This window comes from Eurytemora carolleeae, unplaced genomic scaffold (genome assembly GCF_000591075.1).
Source record: "Eurytemora carolleeae unplaced genomic scaffold, Eaff_2.0 scaffold346, whole genome shotgun sequence".
Lineage (NCBI taxonomy): Eukaryota > Metazoa > Arthropoda > Copepoda > Calanoida > Temoridae > Eurytemora > Eurytemora carolleeae.
The window spans coordinates 228,485-242,761 of NW_019396332.1; the positions used below are offsets into that span (position 1 = coordinate 228,485).

General features: G+C 33.9%; 3 protein-coding genes across 3 annotated transcripts in view; all 3 read right to left on the minus strand.

Moving 5' to 3' along the window:
• LOC111701098 (polycomb protein suz12-B) overlaps positions 1-9,403 on the minus strand; it is a 25,795-nt gene extending 16,392 nt beyond the window's left edge. The window contains exons 1-11 of the mRNA XM_023472245.1: positions 9,257-9,403; positions 8,523-8,572; positions 6,507-6,570; positions 5,208-5,268; positions 4,331-4,439; positions 2,563-2,651; positions 2,196-2,255; positions 1,804-1,890; positions 1,376-1,567; positions 1,079-1,183; positions 589-704 (exon numbers count right to left, since the gene is read on the minus strand). Of these exons, the coding sequence (XP_023328013.1) occupies positions 589-704; positions 1,079-1,183; positions 1,376-1,567; positions 1,804-1,890; positions 2,196-2,255; positions 2,563-2,651; positions 4,331-4,439; positions 5,208-5,268; positions 6,507-6,570; positions 8,523-8,572; positions 9,257-9,318 (995 nt within the window). The 5' untranslated portion in view covers positions 9,319-9,403. The remainder of the gene's footprint in view (positions 1-588; positions 705-1,078; positions 1,184-1,375; positions 1,568-1,803; positions 1,891-2,195; positions 2,256-2,562; positions 2,652-4,330; positions 4,440-5,207; positions 5,269-6,506; positions 6,571-8,522; positions 8,573-9,256) is intronic.
• Positions 9,395-14,085, minus strand: LOC111701105 (DNA helicase MCM8; the record flags this gene model as incomplete). Its single annotated transcript, XM_023472256.1, is given in 6 exon segments — positions 9,395-9,799; positions 10,065-10,122; positions 11,134-11,214; positions 12,219-12,263; positions 12,442-12,516; positions 14,005-14,085. Coding segments are annotated over 5 exon segments (300 nt in total). The 3' UTR covers positions 9,395-9,742.
• Positions 14,086-14,190: 105 nt separating this feature from the next.
• The window catches only part of LOC111701099 (DNA helicase MCM8), a 14,868-nt gene continuing 14,781 nt past the window's right edge, over positions 14,191-14,277 (minus strand). Inside the window, exon 19 of the mRNA XM_023472246.1 lies at positions 14,191-14,199. Coding sequence (XP_023328014.1) covers positions 14,191-14,199 — 9 coding nt within the window. The remainder of the gene's footprint in view (positions 14,200-14,277) is intronic.

Below are 14,277 nucleotides of genomic sequence, written 5' to 3' on the forward strand. Positions count from 1 at the left end.
CAACAGCAACAGCAACAGCAACAGCAACAACAACAATAATAAAAAGCATAATTTCTTGCAAAATTAAATTAAAAACAATTATGAAAAAATTATTGTTAGAAGAATACATCGTCGGAAAAATTTATAACATACTTCCCATTTCTTACATCACCCCTCAACCCCCCTCTCTTTGATACTCCCCATTCCTATGATCACCCCTACCCTACCCTTGATGCTATCCATTCATATCATCACCCCTCCCTACCTATTGATACTTCTATTTCATACATCACCCCCCCTGCCCCTTGATACTCCCCATTTCATACATCACCTCCCCTGCCCCTTGATACTCCCATTTCATACACCACCTCCCCTGCCCCTTGATACTCCCATTTCATACACCACCTCCCCTGCCCCTTGATACTTCCCTTTTTTTGCATGACCCCTATCTTCAACTAGATACTCCCCATTCTTTACATGACCCCTCCCTACCCCATTTCTTACATCGATACCTTCCATGTCTCACATCGCCATTTCCCTAGCGTTGATACGTCCCTCCCTCCCCTTGATAGCCCAACCCCGCCTCCCCCTGATCCCCCGGTTTGTTACCTGGGCATGAGAGGTCTAGGCCTCTCTACCAATGTACCCGCAGACTCCGAGGCCCAGGAGAGTCTGAATTTCAAGGTAGAGTTCGTTGAGAACTTGTTGAACTCATCACACACACTCTATATTTATTTTAGAGTTAAACAGATTTATATTTCATATCAGGGGTGTATACTTCCGGAATTAATTATTTTTAATGATTTGTAAAAATAAAAAAGTAAAATGGAACATCAAAAGGCAAGTTTATTCATTCTTTTTAATACTATTTATCCAAAAATTCATTTATTTACCCCAATTCGGGCGAAAAAAACCCTATACATCTTTTTTGCCGCTATTCGCAAACCTACATAACATAAAGATAAAATTTAGGTAAATTAACTCTTATTTAAAAAAATTTTTAAGCTGTAACTTAAACTAATTCTTTATTCGCGGATTCTTTAGTTTTAGACTCAGATGCTGAAACAAGATTCTATAGAATAGGGATTAAATATTCTACCTTATCTGTGTTATCTAGATCAATCAGCTCCCAAGAAGCTGATTTTTTAGGAGAAAATCTTTTATCCTCTTGTTCTTCATACATCATTATCAGCTCATATTCACCCTGAAACAATATTTTTTTCAAGACTTGTAAAACATTTCCTATATTTTCTGCTTGATTCAGATGTACCCAGTGTATTTTTTATTGTCAACCTTAACAATCAACCTACAGACTAAGTACAAAGACCATAGGTTAAAATACAATGAAAACAGGGTTGAGCTCCTCCACTTGCCCTAGTGTTATTACATCTGTTACCTCTGTCAGTTGAAGTCTTGAATGTTTATCTGTAACAGTTAACTCGGCGACAGCTGATCTAACAGCATCTGTTTCATGCATCCGACCAATCTGAACAGAAGAGCAGAAATATAAATAAACCGCATTTATGTTTAAATTTTTCTTTAAAAATAAGAAAACAAAAAGTTGTGATATTTGATGAAGAATAAACAACTAATTATACGTTTTTACAGTTACTACTATTACTATTACTTAATATTTCGTTCGATGAAGTAGATGAAATAATAATTAAATTTCTGCTGATCTAGCAAGAATATTGGATGAAGAAAGTTACGAATATCAAGAGAAACAAAAAATCCTATAATTTTTCCTCGAGAAGTTATAGGTTAAAATAAATTATTTTAAGAAAGGAGGGGGGGGGGTAGAAATATTTTTTTTAAGAGACTTTACTTGAAAACTAATGTTGAAGTTCTAGATCTGTTTCCAGGTACTTGTATCCCATCCAAGTGGTAGGAGGAGATAGATAGAGCAGGAGCCTAGATAGGTAGGTAGGTAGGTAGGTAGATGGGTAGGTAGGTAGATGGGTAGGTAGGTGGGCAGGTAGATGGGTAGGTAGGTGGGTATAGGTCGGTAGATAGGTAGGTAGGTAGGTGGGTAAATTGGTAGGTAGGTGGGTATAGGTCGGTAGATAGGTAGGTAGTTATGCAGGTATATAGGTATATAGGTGGAAGGTGGGTAGATATGTAGGGAGCCAGGTAGTTAGGTTGGTAGGTAGTTGAAAAGTGTATAGTGTACAATGTACATTGGAAAGGAGGCGAGGTGTACAAAAAGTGATAATTACCTTGCTGGGGGGATTAGATTCGGATGGATTAACGGGAACATCTACGGCTCCCAGGGGTATCTAAACAAAATAACAATTATCATTTTTATCCTTTTATTTTTGGAAATCTGGCTTGAGCCCCCTTCCAGCTCAGTCACCATTTACGTTTATAGATTTTCGGAAATAGTAATTTCAATTAAACCTTCGTGAAATGATTTCTGGGGATTTTTTAGCAATTAATTTCGTGGGGTTCTACAAAACAGGTCATCCATAATTTTATATCAATTCTAGAAAACTATCAAACATTTCTGATTGTGTTTGATCTATTCATTCCCTTTCCGATTTTTTTTTTTTTTTTATGAAATCCACGTTTAGAAAATTAACTCACCAGAGCATGGGGTTTAGATGACTCTTTTCTTTTCTTGTGCGTTGAATTGATCAAGGATAGATCAAGCTTTACTTTAGGAGTTAACTTTTCTAAAATATAAGAAGTTTATTAGATACACTTAGAAGGAATAACAACAAACCGTTTGGGAATGCGTCTTTTTTAAGACTTATTTTTTTTTAAAGACTTATTTATCTTTTTTAAAGATTTAATTATCTTTTTTAAAGACTTATTTATCTTTTTTAAAGATTTAATTATCTTTTTTAAAGACTTATTTATCTTTTTAAAGACTTATTTCTAAAAACCTTTAAACTTATATTGGATGTATTTTGAATTGCTTTACTACTTTAAGTTTTAATCGATTCAGGAGAAGTTCATCACTATAGATAGATGAATACCTGGTTTTATCCAATAGTTTATTTCACTATGATAGTTAGGTTTAGAGTACAAGAATATTTAAATCACATTGTAAAGATTACGAGTACGCCAATATACGTAGATAAGGCGGGCCAAGTTAAGCCTGAGCGCAGAATGTAAATCTATCCAAAGTTTTTCTCAGCTGCTGTGCTTGATTTCTACCGGCTGTACATGGTTTCCTCAATCTGTACATTGCTTCCTTAAGCTTGCGCTTGGTTTCCTCCAAATGTTCTGGGGTTCCTCCTGCTGTACTTGGTTTCCTCCAGCTGTACCTGGTTTCCTCCAACTGTTCTTGGTTTCCCGCAGCTGTACAATTGTTTCCTCCAACAGTTCTTGGTTTCCTGCAGCTGTACTTGGTTTCCTCCAGCTGTACTTAGCTTTCTACAGCTGCTGTGCTTTGTTTCCTCCAACTATTCCGAGTTTACTCCAGCTGTACTTGGTTTCTTCCAGCTGTACCTGGTTTCCTCCAACTGTTCTTGTGTTTCTACAGCTGTACTTGGTTTCCTCCAACTGTTTGTGGTTTCCTTTAGCTATACTTAGCTTCCTACAGCTGCTGTGCTTGGTTTCCTCCAAATGTAATGGTTTCCTCCAGATGTACCTGGTTTCCTCCAGCTGTACCTGGTTTTCTTCCAGCTGTTCATGGTTTCCTTCAACTGTACATAGTTTCCTTCAGTTGTGCTGTATTTAGTTTCATCCAACAATGTTTAGTTTTCTCCAGCTGTACCTAGTTTCCTCCAGCTGTACCTAGTTTTCTCCAGCTGTACATGGTTTCCTTCAGCTGTGCTGTATTTAGTTTCATCCAACAATGCTTGGTTTCCTCCAGCTGTACCTAGTTTCCTCCAGTTGTTCCTGGTTTCCTCCAGCTGTACATGGTTTCCTTCAGCTGTACATAGTTTCCTTCAGCTATGCTGTATTAAGTTTCATCCAACAATGCTTAGTTTCCTCCAGCTGTGCTTGGGTTTGAATAAAATAATTACCTGCGGGAATAAGAATATAAAAGTTTTATATAGAAATCTGAATTATTAACTTTAAATGAATAATTAATGAGAATATTGTTAAGGTAAATGCAAACTTTGAAAGGAAACGAACTAAGGAGTATAGCCGCTAACAGGAAAGGTAGTCAGCTAAGCGCTGTAATCACAGATTTAAGATTTTATCCTCGGAATATGGGTTTATCCTTTGGTAAACGCATACTGATTTAGAATAACGGAGCTGAATCGGATGAACGCACTTGCCACTTAGACCCTACTGTTTAAAAGGAAAAAGTTTGGAGGGTTCGGGCTAAAATGAACTAAATATTTTTAATTAAAATATGACGTCAAACTTTCGTTGAAAAATATCATTTTAAATTTACCGTTTCTCTTTGCATCGTAGAAGCCCAGGAATGTTATGGTGATGTAAGCTCCTCTCTGAACCCCCTCCGCCTCACCCTTCTCCTTCCTAGTCTCAAGCAAACTATCCACCTAGATCAATTAATCTACCAGTCAATAAAGCAATCAATCAATCAATTAGTGTGAGGTGTTTTTGAACAGAGTGAAAAAGCTCAATTCTTTCAACCTCTAAAAAAATACCCTTGAGACAAAACATACAAAAAAACACATAGTTGTTAAATCACTAATAATCAGCTTCCAAAAATATTGCGGACTTTGGATTAAATGAAATAAATAAAGATGGAGGATAACATATTGAATTTATTGCCACAATAGAAAAGTAGTGTCATGCAACTATCTATTCAACTACTTTTAGCCAGTGCTTAGGATCCAGATCTGTTGGATCCGAAACGTTTTGGCTTAAAGGATCCGGATAATTTATCCAAGGACCAAAATATCAATCAAAAAATAAAACAAATATCTTTCTCTCTCAAAACCTAAATCTGAACTGAAAAGATTGTCAAAAATTTCCTCATCTCTGAATAATGCTTTCATCATAAGAAAAAAACAAAAAAAGAAGAAAATTAATTTGAAAATTCTTATTCTGTTTAAAAATGAGTAAATCTTAATGAAATGTTGACGATTTGAATCCATTTTTTGCCAATGCGGATCCGCGGATCAGGATCCGGACCAGCACAAAATTAAATGGATCCAAAGCACTACTTTAGCTTTACATCAATTTCCCAAAAATCTTAGCAGTTAATTAAGCAACTTGATCAAAATGAATCCAATATTGAACAAAAAGTACAAAAAAATAAAAAAAAGTTGAATAAAATTCTGAGAAATGAACATTTTTTTTACCTTAAATGTTTTTCTTTTTTGGTTTGTTCTACTCATTCTCTGCTTCATGAAAGACAAGTTTCTAAACTCAAATAATTTTTACTTTTTGGTTTTACAAATTATGTAATTTTCGTCGTAAACAAATATTTTTCGTCATCATCTTTGTTTTAACTATAGGGTGGATCATAAAGGTTGGCGGGTTGAATTTGGGCCCCTAAGTATTAGAAAATGACTTATAGCACATTAAAAGGAGTCTGCTTCGAGAAAGAATTTTTGGTATAAGAATAGCCAATAGCCTTGACCAGTTTCTAATCGAAAATCTGTGAGCTACACTGGGTGATAAGCTTGAAGACATCAACTACCAAAAGTCCAGTCTTTGAAAAGAACCCTCATAACCACATGCTAGAGGAGCAGCATTCAGCATGAAGATCCCGAAAAACTTGACCCACCTCATGCCCATTCGGATCCAGGCTAATAAAGGCCACGGGCCACCTTCGTTTTTTTATTAAATACTGACTGGACAAACGGCGTCGCCCGTGAAAAAAAATTAAAAACAAAACAAAAATTTACTTTATAAAATTTCGAATTTTTTTAGCCTAGGACATCCCCCGGGCACCCATGGGCGTCCACAAAATGTTCAGCCCATTTGGTCCAACCGTTTGATCAGCCAGAGGGAACATATACATGACATTTATTAATATTATATAACCAACTCTAATTAATCAATTAATCAATAATATCAGAAATATATTTAACGGATTCATACTGGACTTATGAAGCGTAATGCACTAGTCCAGTTTGTGTGCAGTCGGGAGGTGACTTCTGTCACTGGCCGATACCTCGATGTCTCGATCACACTAGACTTGAGTCATAATCGGATATACATTAATTTCCACCCTTCCTTTGGTGGTTATTTTTGATGGGGTCTCGGCCTTGATTTCCACGGAATGATGGTTGATCTTTTATTTATTTATTTATTTAATGCATAGCTTATACTAAGACTAACCCGCCAACCTTTTTTGATCCAGTCTATATTTAAAAACTACTAACTTAGAGATAAATATAAAACACGAATGGATTTAAATATGTCGATTTTTTCATATTAGTAATAAAATTTCACTACTATTAATGGTATCAATTCATGTTTATGATATGAATCCAAATAATAAAAAAAAAATTATGGGAAATTATCTGATTAATTCTCTTGGTAAAAATGTAATTTTAGATATATCTATTAAACCAATTATGATATGAAAATAGAGAGAAAAAAAAACTGTTTTACATATAAAAATAGTGAATAATAATTTTCAAAAATTATTCCTGTGGAGAAATGTTGGAGAGAGTTTATTTCTGATCTTCAAGTATCTGTAGATCTGAGTAGGTTCTAAACATTATATGTATATAAATGTATTTGTATATATATTTGTCCATTAATAATAAAAATAATAATAATTATAATATACATATATAGTATTCTGTAGATTTCAAAAGCATGAAACAACTTGTAGATATGATACAAAAAATCTTCTAATAGTTGATCATATTTATTCATATCTAATCTATATAATACCCTGTCAGAGCTTGAAAGGATACAATGAAACGTATGGTGGAAAGGTTCATTTTCCAGGTTCCAGCTAGGGTTTCCACGAAACAGTCAATTCTTTTGGCAACAGTTGCGTGGTTTTGCACGAAATGATTTTTTTTGGCACGAAATTCCACATCATTTTCGTATCAGTACAAAACCAGTTTTGCACGAAATTGCGAATTCATTCGAAATAAATGATTTTTTTGCACGAAATTTCGCATGAATACGAAATTTAAGTCAGAATTTTTTCATGATATTTCGCATGAATACAGGTCATTTTTGCATGTAATTTTGCAATGCCCAGCAGTAGTGTGCATGAGAATGAAATTAAGTAATATTTGTTGCATGCCATATAGTACATAAATATGAAAGATTTTAATATGTTGATGGTATGGTGTGAATTAGTTTCAGTAAAAAACAAATTCCATCTAACCCTGCTCGTCTCCGAGTTCAGACCGGACTGATGATTAGTGAATGTTATTATGATTAATTAATTCGTGAGTAACTCAGTTACTACTTGAGATTGATTGCCGGTAAAAGGTATAATAGTCAGTATGGTCCGGTGACCTAAAACCTGAGAATTGGGGCTCATTCGGCCAGCATGTGTGAGCGCCGAGTATTTAGTTGACTCTAAATTTGATTGGTTTAATTTTGAATTGATTCTTGATTTCATTGAATTGTTTCTCGAAATTTAACGAAAAAGCTCGAAATAACGAAATAGCAGGAAATAATGAAATACGCAAATACAAGATTTTCTCCAAAATTTGCGCGAAATAGCTTTTGCGCATAAACACCGAAATTTCATGCAATTTTTACTCGAAGCGTAATTGAATAGGGGCCGGAAAATGGCTGTCCTAGTTAAGGCTTGGTTGGCAGCAACAGAAGGTTTTGATCAATAGGGTGCTTTATGAGGTAAACCGGTTTATGACTAAGTACTAAATTTACACTCTTTAACTCTTTTATATAAAAAATCATGGAGGTACCGACAGGACATCTGTGTATCTGGTAAGTGTGCACTGTGTAGTGGGACTGTGGTAGTACGCCATTGAACTTGACCCGTGCTTGGTGGTTCACTTTTTGACCGGTGTGGCCAGCCACCAATAACACTCCGCTACTTCCATTGGAGGAAGTGCGGTGACTTGGGATCTTCCCTAAACATTCCTTGGACTGAAGAGTGACTGTTTTATTTATTTTATTTTATTTATAGATAATCTTTTCCTTATTTTTAGAAAAACACTAATTAATCTCTTTCTAAGGAAAAATCAATAAATAATTAAATAGAAAAGATTTTACTTTGCCGCCAACCCAGGGGAAGGGGGATAGTACAGAGGAGGAGGAGGGGGAGCCGGGGGCACAATCATGTACATTTATATATAATTTAATGATGTATTAGTGTATGAAAAAAAAAATACATTTTTTCGTCCCTTTTTACTAAAAACTTATTGATATACCACCATTGGCATTACATCCGAATCATAATATTTCGAGGCTGCAATAGAAAATGTCAGGCTGGTCACCTCAGTTCAATAGCGAGTACTTTTATCCAATATTTACTTAAGAAACATCGGATTGGAATAAAAAATATTAGTTTGGAAGCAATTCTTTCCAATTATACCAGTAATATAGAAAACATACTTTCAACTATAACAATATATAAAACATACTTTCAAATATAACAATATATAAAACATACTTTCAAATATAACAATATATAAAACATACTTTCAAATATAACAATATATAAAACATACTTTCAAACGCTTGAAGAAAAAGTTCATGATCAGCTTGAGACTGCTCACACCTGCAACATTAATCAATTATGATCAATTCTCCTCCTCTACCATAGAGAGGGGATGGGGGTATCACCCCCCACCTCCCCTCCCCTCCATTGATCCATTTTTGGGGGGTGTTCTGCCCCACAATAACTTATAAAGTTGCATGGAATTGAAGTGATTTTATTTATGTCAATATGCAGAATACTTGCAGATACAGGGATACCCAATAAGAATGAGAGTTAACGAGACGACTGCTCGTAATTTGTACAGTCTGTTTTCTTGTATTTATGATTTCCTGCAACTCTCTTCTGATTGTCAAATCATTAAATAAACCCTAACAAACCGTATTCTTAATCAAGCATTTGTTTTAGTTCGTCTTAGTAGTCTCATGATTTGCACAAGATATTATTTTAAAACCTTATTTTTGATAAATCATTTAAAAATCTTTAACTTTACCGACTCTATTAAAAAAACAGCGCTACCCACAAAAATGAAACCTTAATGACAACTAACTAGAAACTCTTTATTTGTGATTATATGAGAAATCTGATGTTGAATTTTATTTAATTCTAAGCGTCGAATGGTATTTATAAGGGCAAACTTAATGAATTGAGGAACAAGAAACAAGCTGAAAGATGCAGGGAATAATTTTAAGTCGAATCTAAAGTAGACTCCTTTATGAGTAACACTGGTTCCATAAATATTGTGACCTGTCTTCACTGGACCGAATACTGCCAGACGCACTTCCGCCATTTTCTTTTCTTGGCACCATCTTAGATCCGAGATAAAGAGTTAAAATGCAATATTTAAATACAACATGGCAGTGATTGTAGCATTTTAATTCTAAGTCTGAAAAAATATAAAATCACAGATAAATTTAATAAAGATGTCAAAAATAAATGTTTTATCAGTCAGTTTCATCACAGTAAATTTCAAAGCATCAAAACTTTTTCCATTATGTTATCATCATTATCACCAATTAAATAGAAAAAGTGTGCTTAGGAAAACATCTGATAAATGCATCAGGATTTTTATTTTAAAACAAAAGTTTAATGTTGATATGAAACCACATGATGCAACCAACATGTATATTGACTTTAGCATGAGGTATATTTTAAGCCTTTGAAGATATTTTTCTTCCTCCTCGATTTATAATTTGAGAATAGTTTCCCTGCTCACTGTTCAGAGATCAGTTTTTACCCGTCCAGGGAGAGCATCTGGTAAACTTTTCCGGATTTCTTGATCAAGAATCCCTAAAATACACAAGCTATACTCAGGCAGGCAGTGCACGACAAAGCTGATATAGGGAAACCGAGATTCCAAACCATTCAAGGGTATGTGAGGAAACATCAGATAAAAATGTGGATTTAAAATATTGCTAACTAACTTTATTCTTAACTAAATTATGCTTTTAACCCTGGTCTAATGGAACGACCCCCCTTCCTCCTACTACCCCCTGGTTTAACTGGAACCCCCTGTTTAACTGCAGCCAGAGCCCCACGTCTACCCCTGATCTACCTGGTTATTTAAAGAAGAGATTAAATCGAACATCTTCTCCCCTGGAATCTGTGCCATCCTACGTTAACATACTGTAAACAATCAATAATGTCGATCTAATCCTAAAATTTCAGTAAGATCGGATACACGGAGTAAATATATGTACGTTTTAGTTCTGGTGTAATTGTTTCAGCAAGGCTACCATTGAAAAGATTAATAAAAATGGTGCACTAGAATTTGATCTATAACCATTTTGATCTAAAAGGAATCTGACCTGAAAAAATCTGACCTATGTGGACTCTGATTTGAAAGGTCAGAACCTTACACATTTTGTAAACTTTTAAATCAATATTTTTACATACTAGTATGTATTCCATATCAAAAAGTAGAGAGTAAACTGCGAGAAGCATATTGTAAATATTTGTGTAATTTTTTTTTTATTATTTCTACATATAAGAATTTTTCTCAATTCTGTACCATTTTTTTCAAATAAAAGTTTGAAAGATGGGAATTTTACTCAAATTATAAAATTATAGATCAGAGTTTACACTTTTTAAAACAAAGTTTAAATAAAAAATCAAATCTGAAAAAAAATATTTTTGATCAGATTCCACATATTTTAAGATAAAATTCCGAAAATTTTCGGAAAAGTGCGGACTTTGATCTAAAAAATATTTCAGATCAATTTCCGCGTTTTACTATCAGATAAAATTCCCTTTAGATCAAAAGGTTTTTAGATCAGATTCCTGAACAGGAGAAAAATAGAGCTGTGAAATGTCTTCAAAAAACTGGAGGACAATTTAAATAAAATGCAATTTTAAATTCAACTTCATTATTTGCTGGTCGACGGAAGAAGAAATTGTATCGATTTCAGTAGTTTTGAATATTCTATAGAATATCTCTGAATTGGTCAATCCGATCAAATTTTAGGCTTTTATAGAAGTAATCGTTTTCAACTTTCTAGTTTTCTACTCGTTTAATTTTTAAGAAAAATATTTGCGCAGATTTTTTTTATGGCAATGGGAGTTCCCAAAAAATTCTTCCAAAGTTTTCCCTGAAAATTGAATTCCCCTTGAATTGGTTTCCTTACCTTCCAATTTGTTTAATTTCGTCAAGATGGAAAATATTTTTTTGCATTCTCTCTCCTTCACGCTGCAGAGCAGACACTAACCTATATACGCAGTTCAGCTTTGATAATGTTTGATAATGACAATGACAATGACCATGACAATGACAATGATAATGATAATCAAAATACCCCCTTGAAAAATGATGAAAAAAACAGTCAACCAAAAAATTAGTGAGGTCCGAAAAATCCCAGAATACTTTTTGTTCAAGTTATTTATATTTTTATCTTTTTCTTTCTCTCTTCTTTTATCTTTTTGGCCTTTCATCTTTTATTACTTTTTTGTACTCCTTTTTAAAACGTTACCCTTTAATTTTGATCATTTGATTTTGATAAAGTTTCTAATAATCAAATGAGATAATTTAATGGATTAATCAAAGTTAGAAACGTAATTTACTAATCAAACTTGAAATGTTAGGTTTCTACAAAGTTTAATATTCCTAATAAAAATCTAAACAAAGAACTCTCACAATAAAATGGTATCAAGGGGTAAAAATAAAATTAATACGAAAATTTTATAATAATTAAATATAATATAAATATAGAAAGCAAACAAGGTAAAAATACAAGAAAAAAAAAATCTAAGGAAGGATAAAGAAAACCCCAAATCAGTGCTTAGGATCCATTTAATTTTGATGCGGATCCGGATCCTGGATCCGCACTGGAAAAAAATGGATCCGGCCGCACTATTATTTATTTCTATAAAATTAACTGATTTTTTTTTTCGCTTATTTTTATGCTAAAACTCGATGAACCATTCAGAAATCAGGAAATTTTTATAATCTCTCTTTTTTCAATAGTTCGGATTTGGGGTTAGAGAGTAATTTTTTTTTGCAGTTTTTTGTTGATATTTTGCCCCTTGGATCCGGATCCGTGGATCCGCATATTTTTACGGATCAGGATCCAGGAATCCAAAATCTTGCGGATCCAACGGATCCAGATCCTAAGCACTGCCCAAAATATACGAATAAAAGAATAGGATACGAGAATAAAAAATAGCGGAGAATCCTAATGCAAGGAAAAATATATACATATTATAGATGTTTTACCTTTTAGCAAGATTTCTCTGCGACATTCCCGAGCCCATATGAGACCTAAGAATAATTAGACCATTATTCAATATTTCTCAAAAATTAATTTTTGTGTGTTTTTCTAAATTTGCTTTTAGATTCATGTTTGAAAACTAATTGATAAAAGTTTTCTTTTTATTTAAAAATAATAGGCAAATGAAATTCTAGAAATAATACACCCTTTATATTTATTTGGTAGTACCTACTTAAATCCAGCTGTCCAAATTCATCAGTCATAGTATCCATCATACTTAACTTCATCAATTCAACCACATCCCTTAACATAGTATCAATCATACTTAAATTCATCAATTCAACCACATCCCTTAACATAGTATCCATCTTACTTAATTTCATCGATTCAACCACATCCCTTAACATAGTAACCATCATACTTAACTTCATCAACTCAACCACATCCCTTAAAATTAGCTTTATCATAATCAAATTCATCAACTAAACAACATCCATTAACACGAACTTCTTCATATTTAACTTCATCAACTCAACCACATCCCTTAACATAAACTTCATCAACTCAACCAAATCCATTAACATTAACTTCATCAACTCAACCACATCCCTTAACATAAACTTCATCAACTCAACCCAAATCCATTAACATTAACTTCATCAACTCAACTAAATCCCTTAACATAAACTTCATCAACTCAACTACATCCCTTAATATTAACTTAACTCAACCAAAACCCTTAATACAAAATTCATCAACCACATCCCTTTACATAAACTTCATCAACTCAACACATCCCTTAACATAAACTTCATCAACTCAACACATCCCTTAACATAAACTTCATTAACTCAACCACTTCCCTTAACATAAATGCATACACTCAACCACATCCCTTAACATTAACTTCATCAACTCAACCACATCCCTCAATATAAAATTCATCAACTCAACCACATTTCTTAATGTAAACTTCATCAACCTAACTACATCCCTTAACATTAACTTCATCAACTCAACCACATCCCTTAATATAAATTTCATCAACTCAATCTCATTCCTTAACATAAACTTCATTAACTCAACCACTTCCCTTAATATAAAATTCATACACTCAACCACATCCTTTAACATATCCATCATACTTAACTTCATCAGCTCAACCACATCACTTCAACTAGACATCAACTCTTATACTACAATAAACATGAACTCCACTACTTCACTCGACATGAACTCTACAACTTCACTAGACATGAACTCTACTAATCTTCAAACTACAATAAACATGAACTCCACTACTCAACTCGACATGAACTCCACTACTCCACTAGACATTAACTCCACTACTCCACGAGACGTAAACTCCACTAGAAATGAACTCTACTACTCCACTAGACATGAACTTCACTGCTCCCCTAGAATTAAACTCCTCTATTCCACTAGACATAAACTCCACTACTCTACTTGAAATGAACTCCACTACTCCCCTGGACATAAACTCCACTACTCTACTTATAATGAACTCCACTACTCCCTTTACATGAACTCCACTACTCCACTAGACATGAACTCCACTACTCTACTTGAAATAAACTCCACTATTCCACTAGACATAAACTCCACTACTCTACTTGAAATGAACTCCACTACTCCCCTGGACATAAACTCCACTACTCCCCTGGACATAAACTCCACTACTCCACTCCACACTACTCCCTTGACATGAACTCCACTACTCCACTAGACATGAACTCCACTACTCCCTAGACCTGACCTCCTCCCTCTAACCTGGCATCTTGTTCTGAAGCCTCTTCCCTGAGTTCTAGTTTAGCTCTGGCTTCAGTTAATCTAACTAAACTCTCCAATTGCCTGAAATAATATCCTGTATAATTAGCATAGCGAAAAATTAAAATGAATTAACATAAATAAAAAAATCAACCTTGGAATATTTTGGCGAATAATTACGATCTATGATTAACGCACCTAAAATTGTTGTTTGGGGTAATTATGTTAATGGTCATGTGTTAAAAAATCGTGTAGCTTATTCTTTGTTGTGGGGGG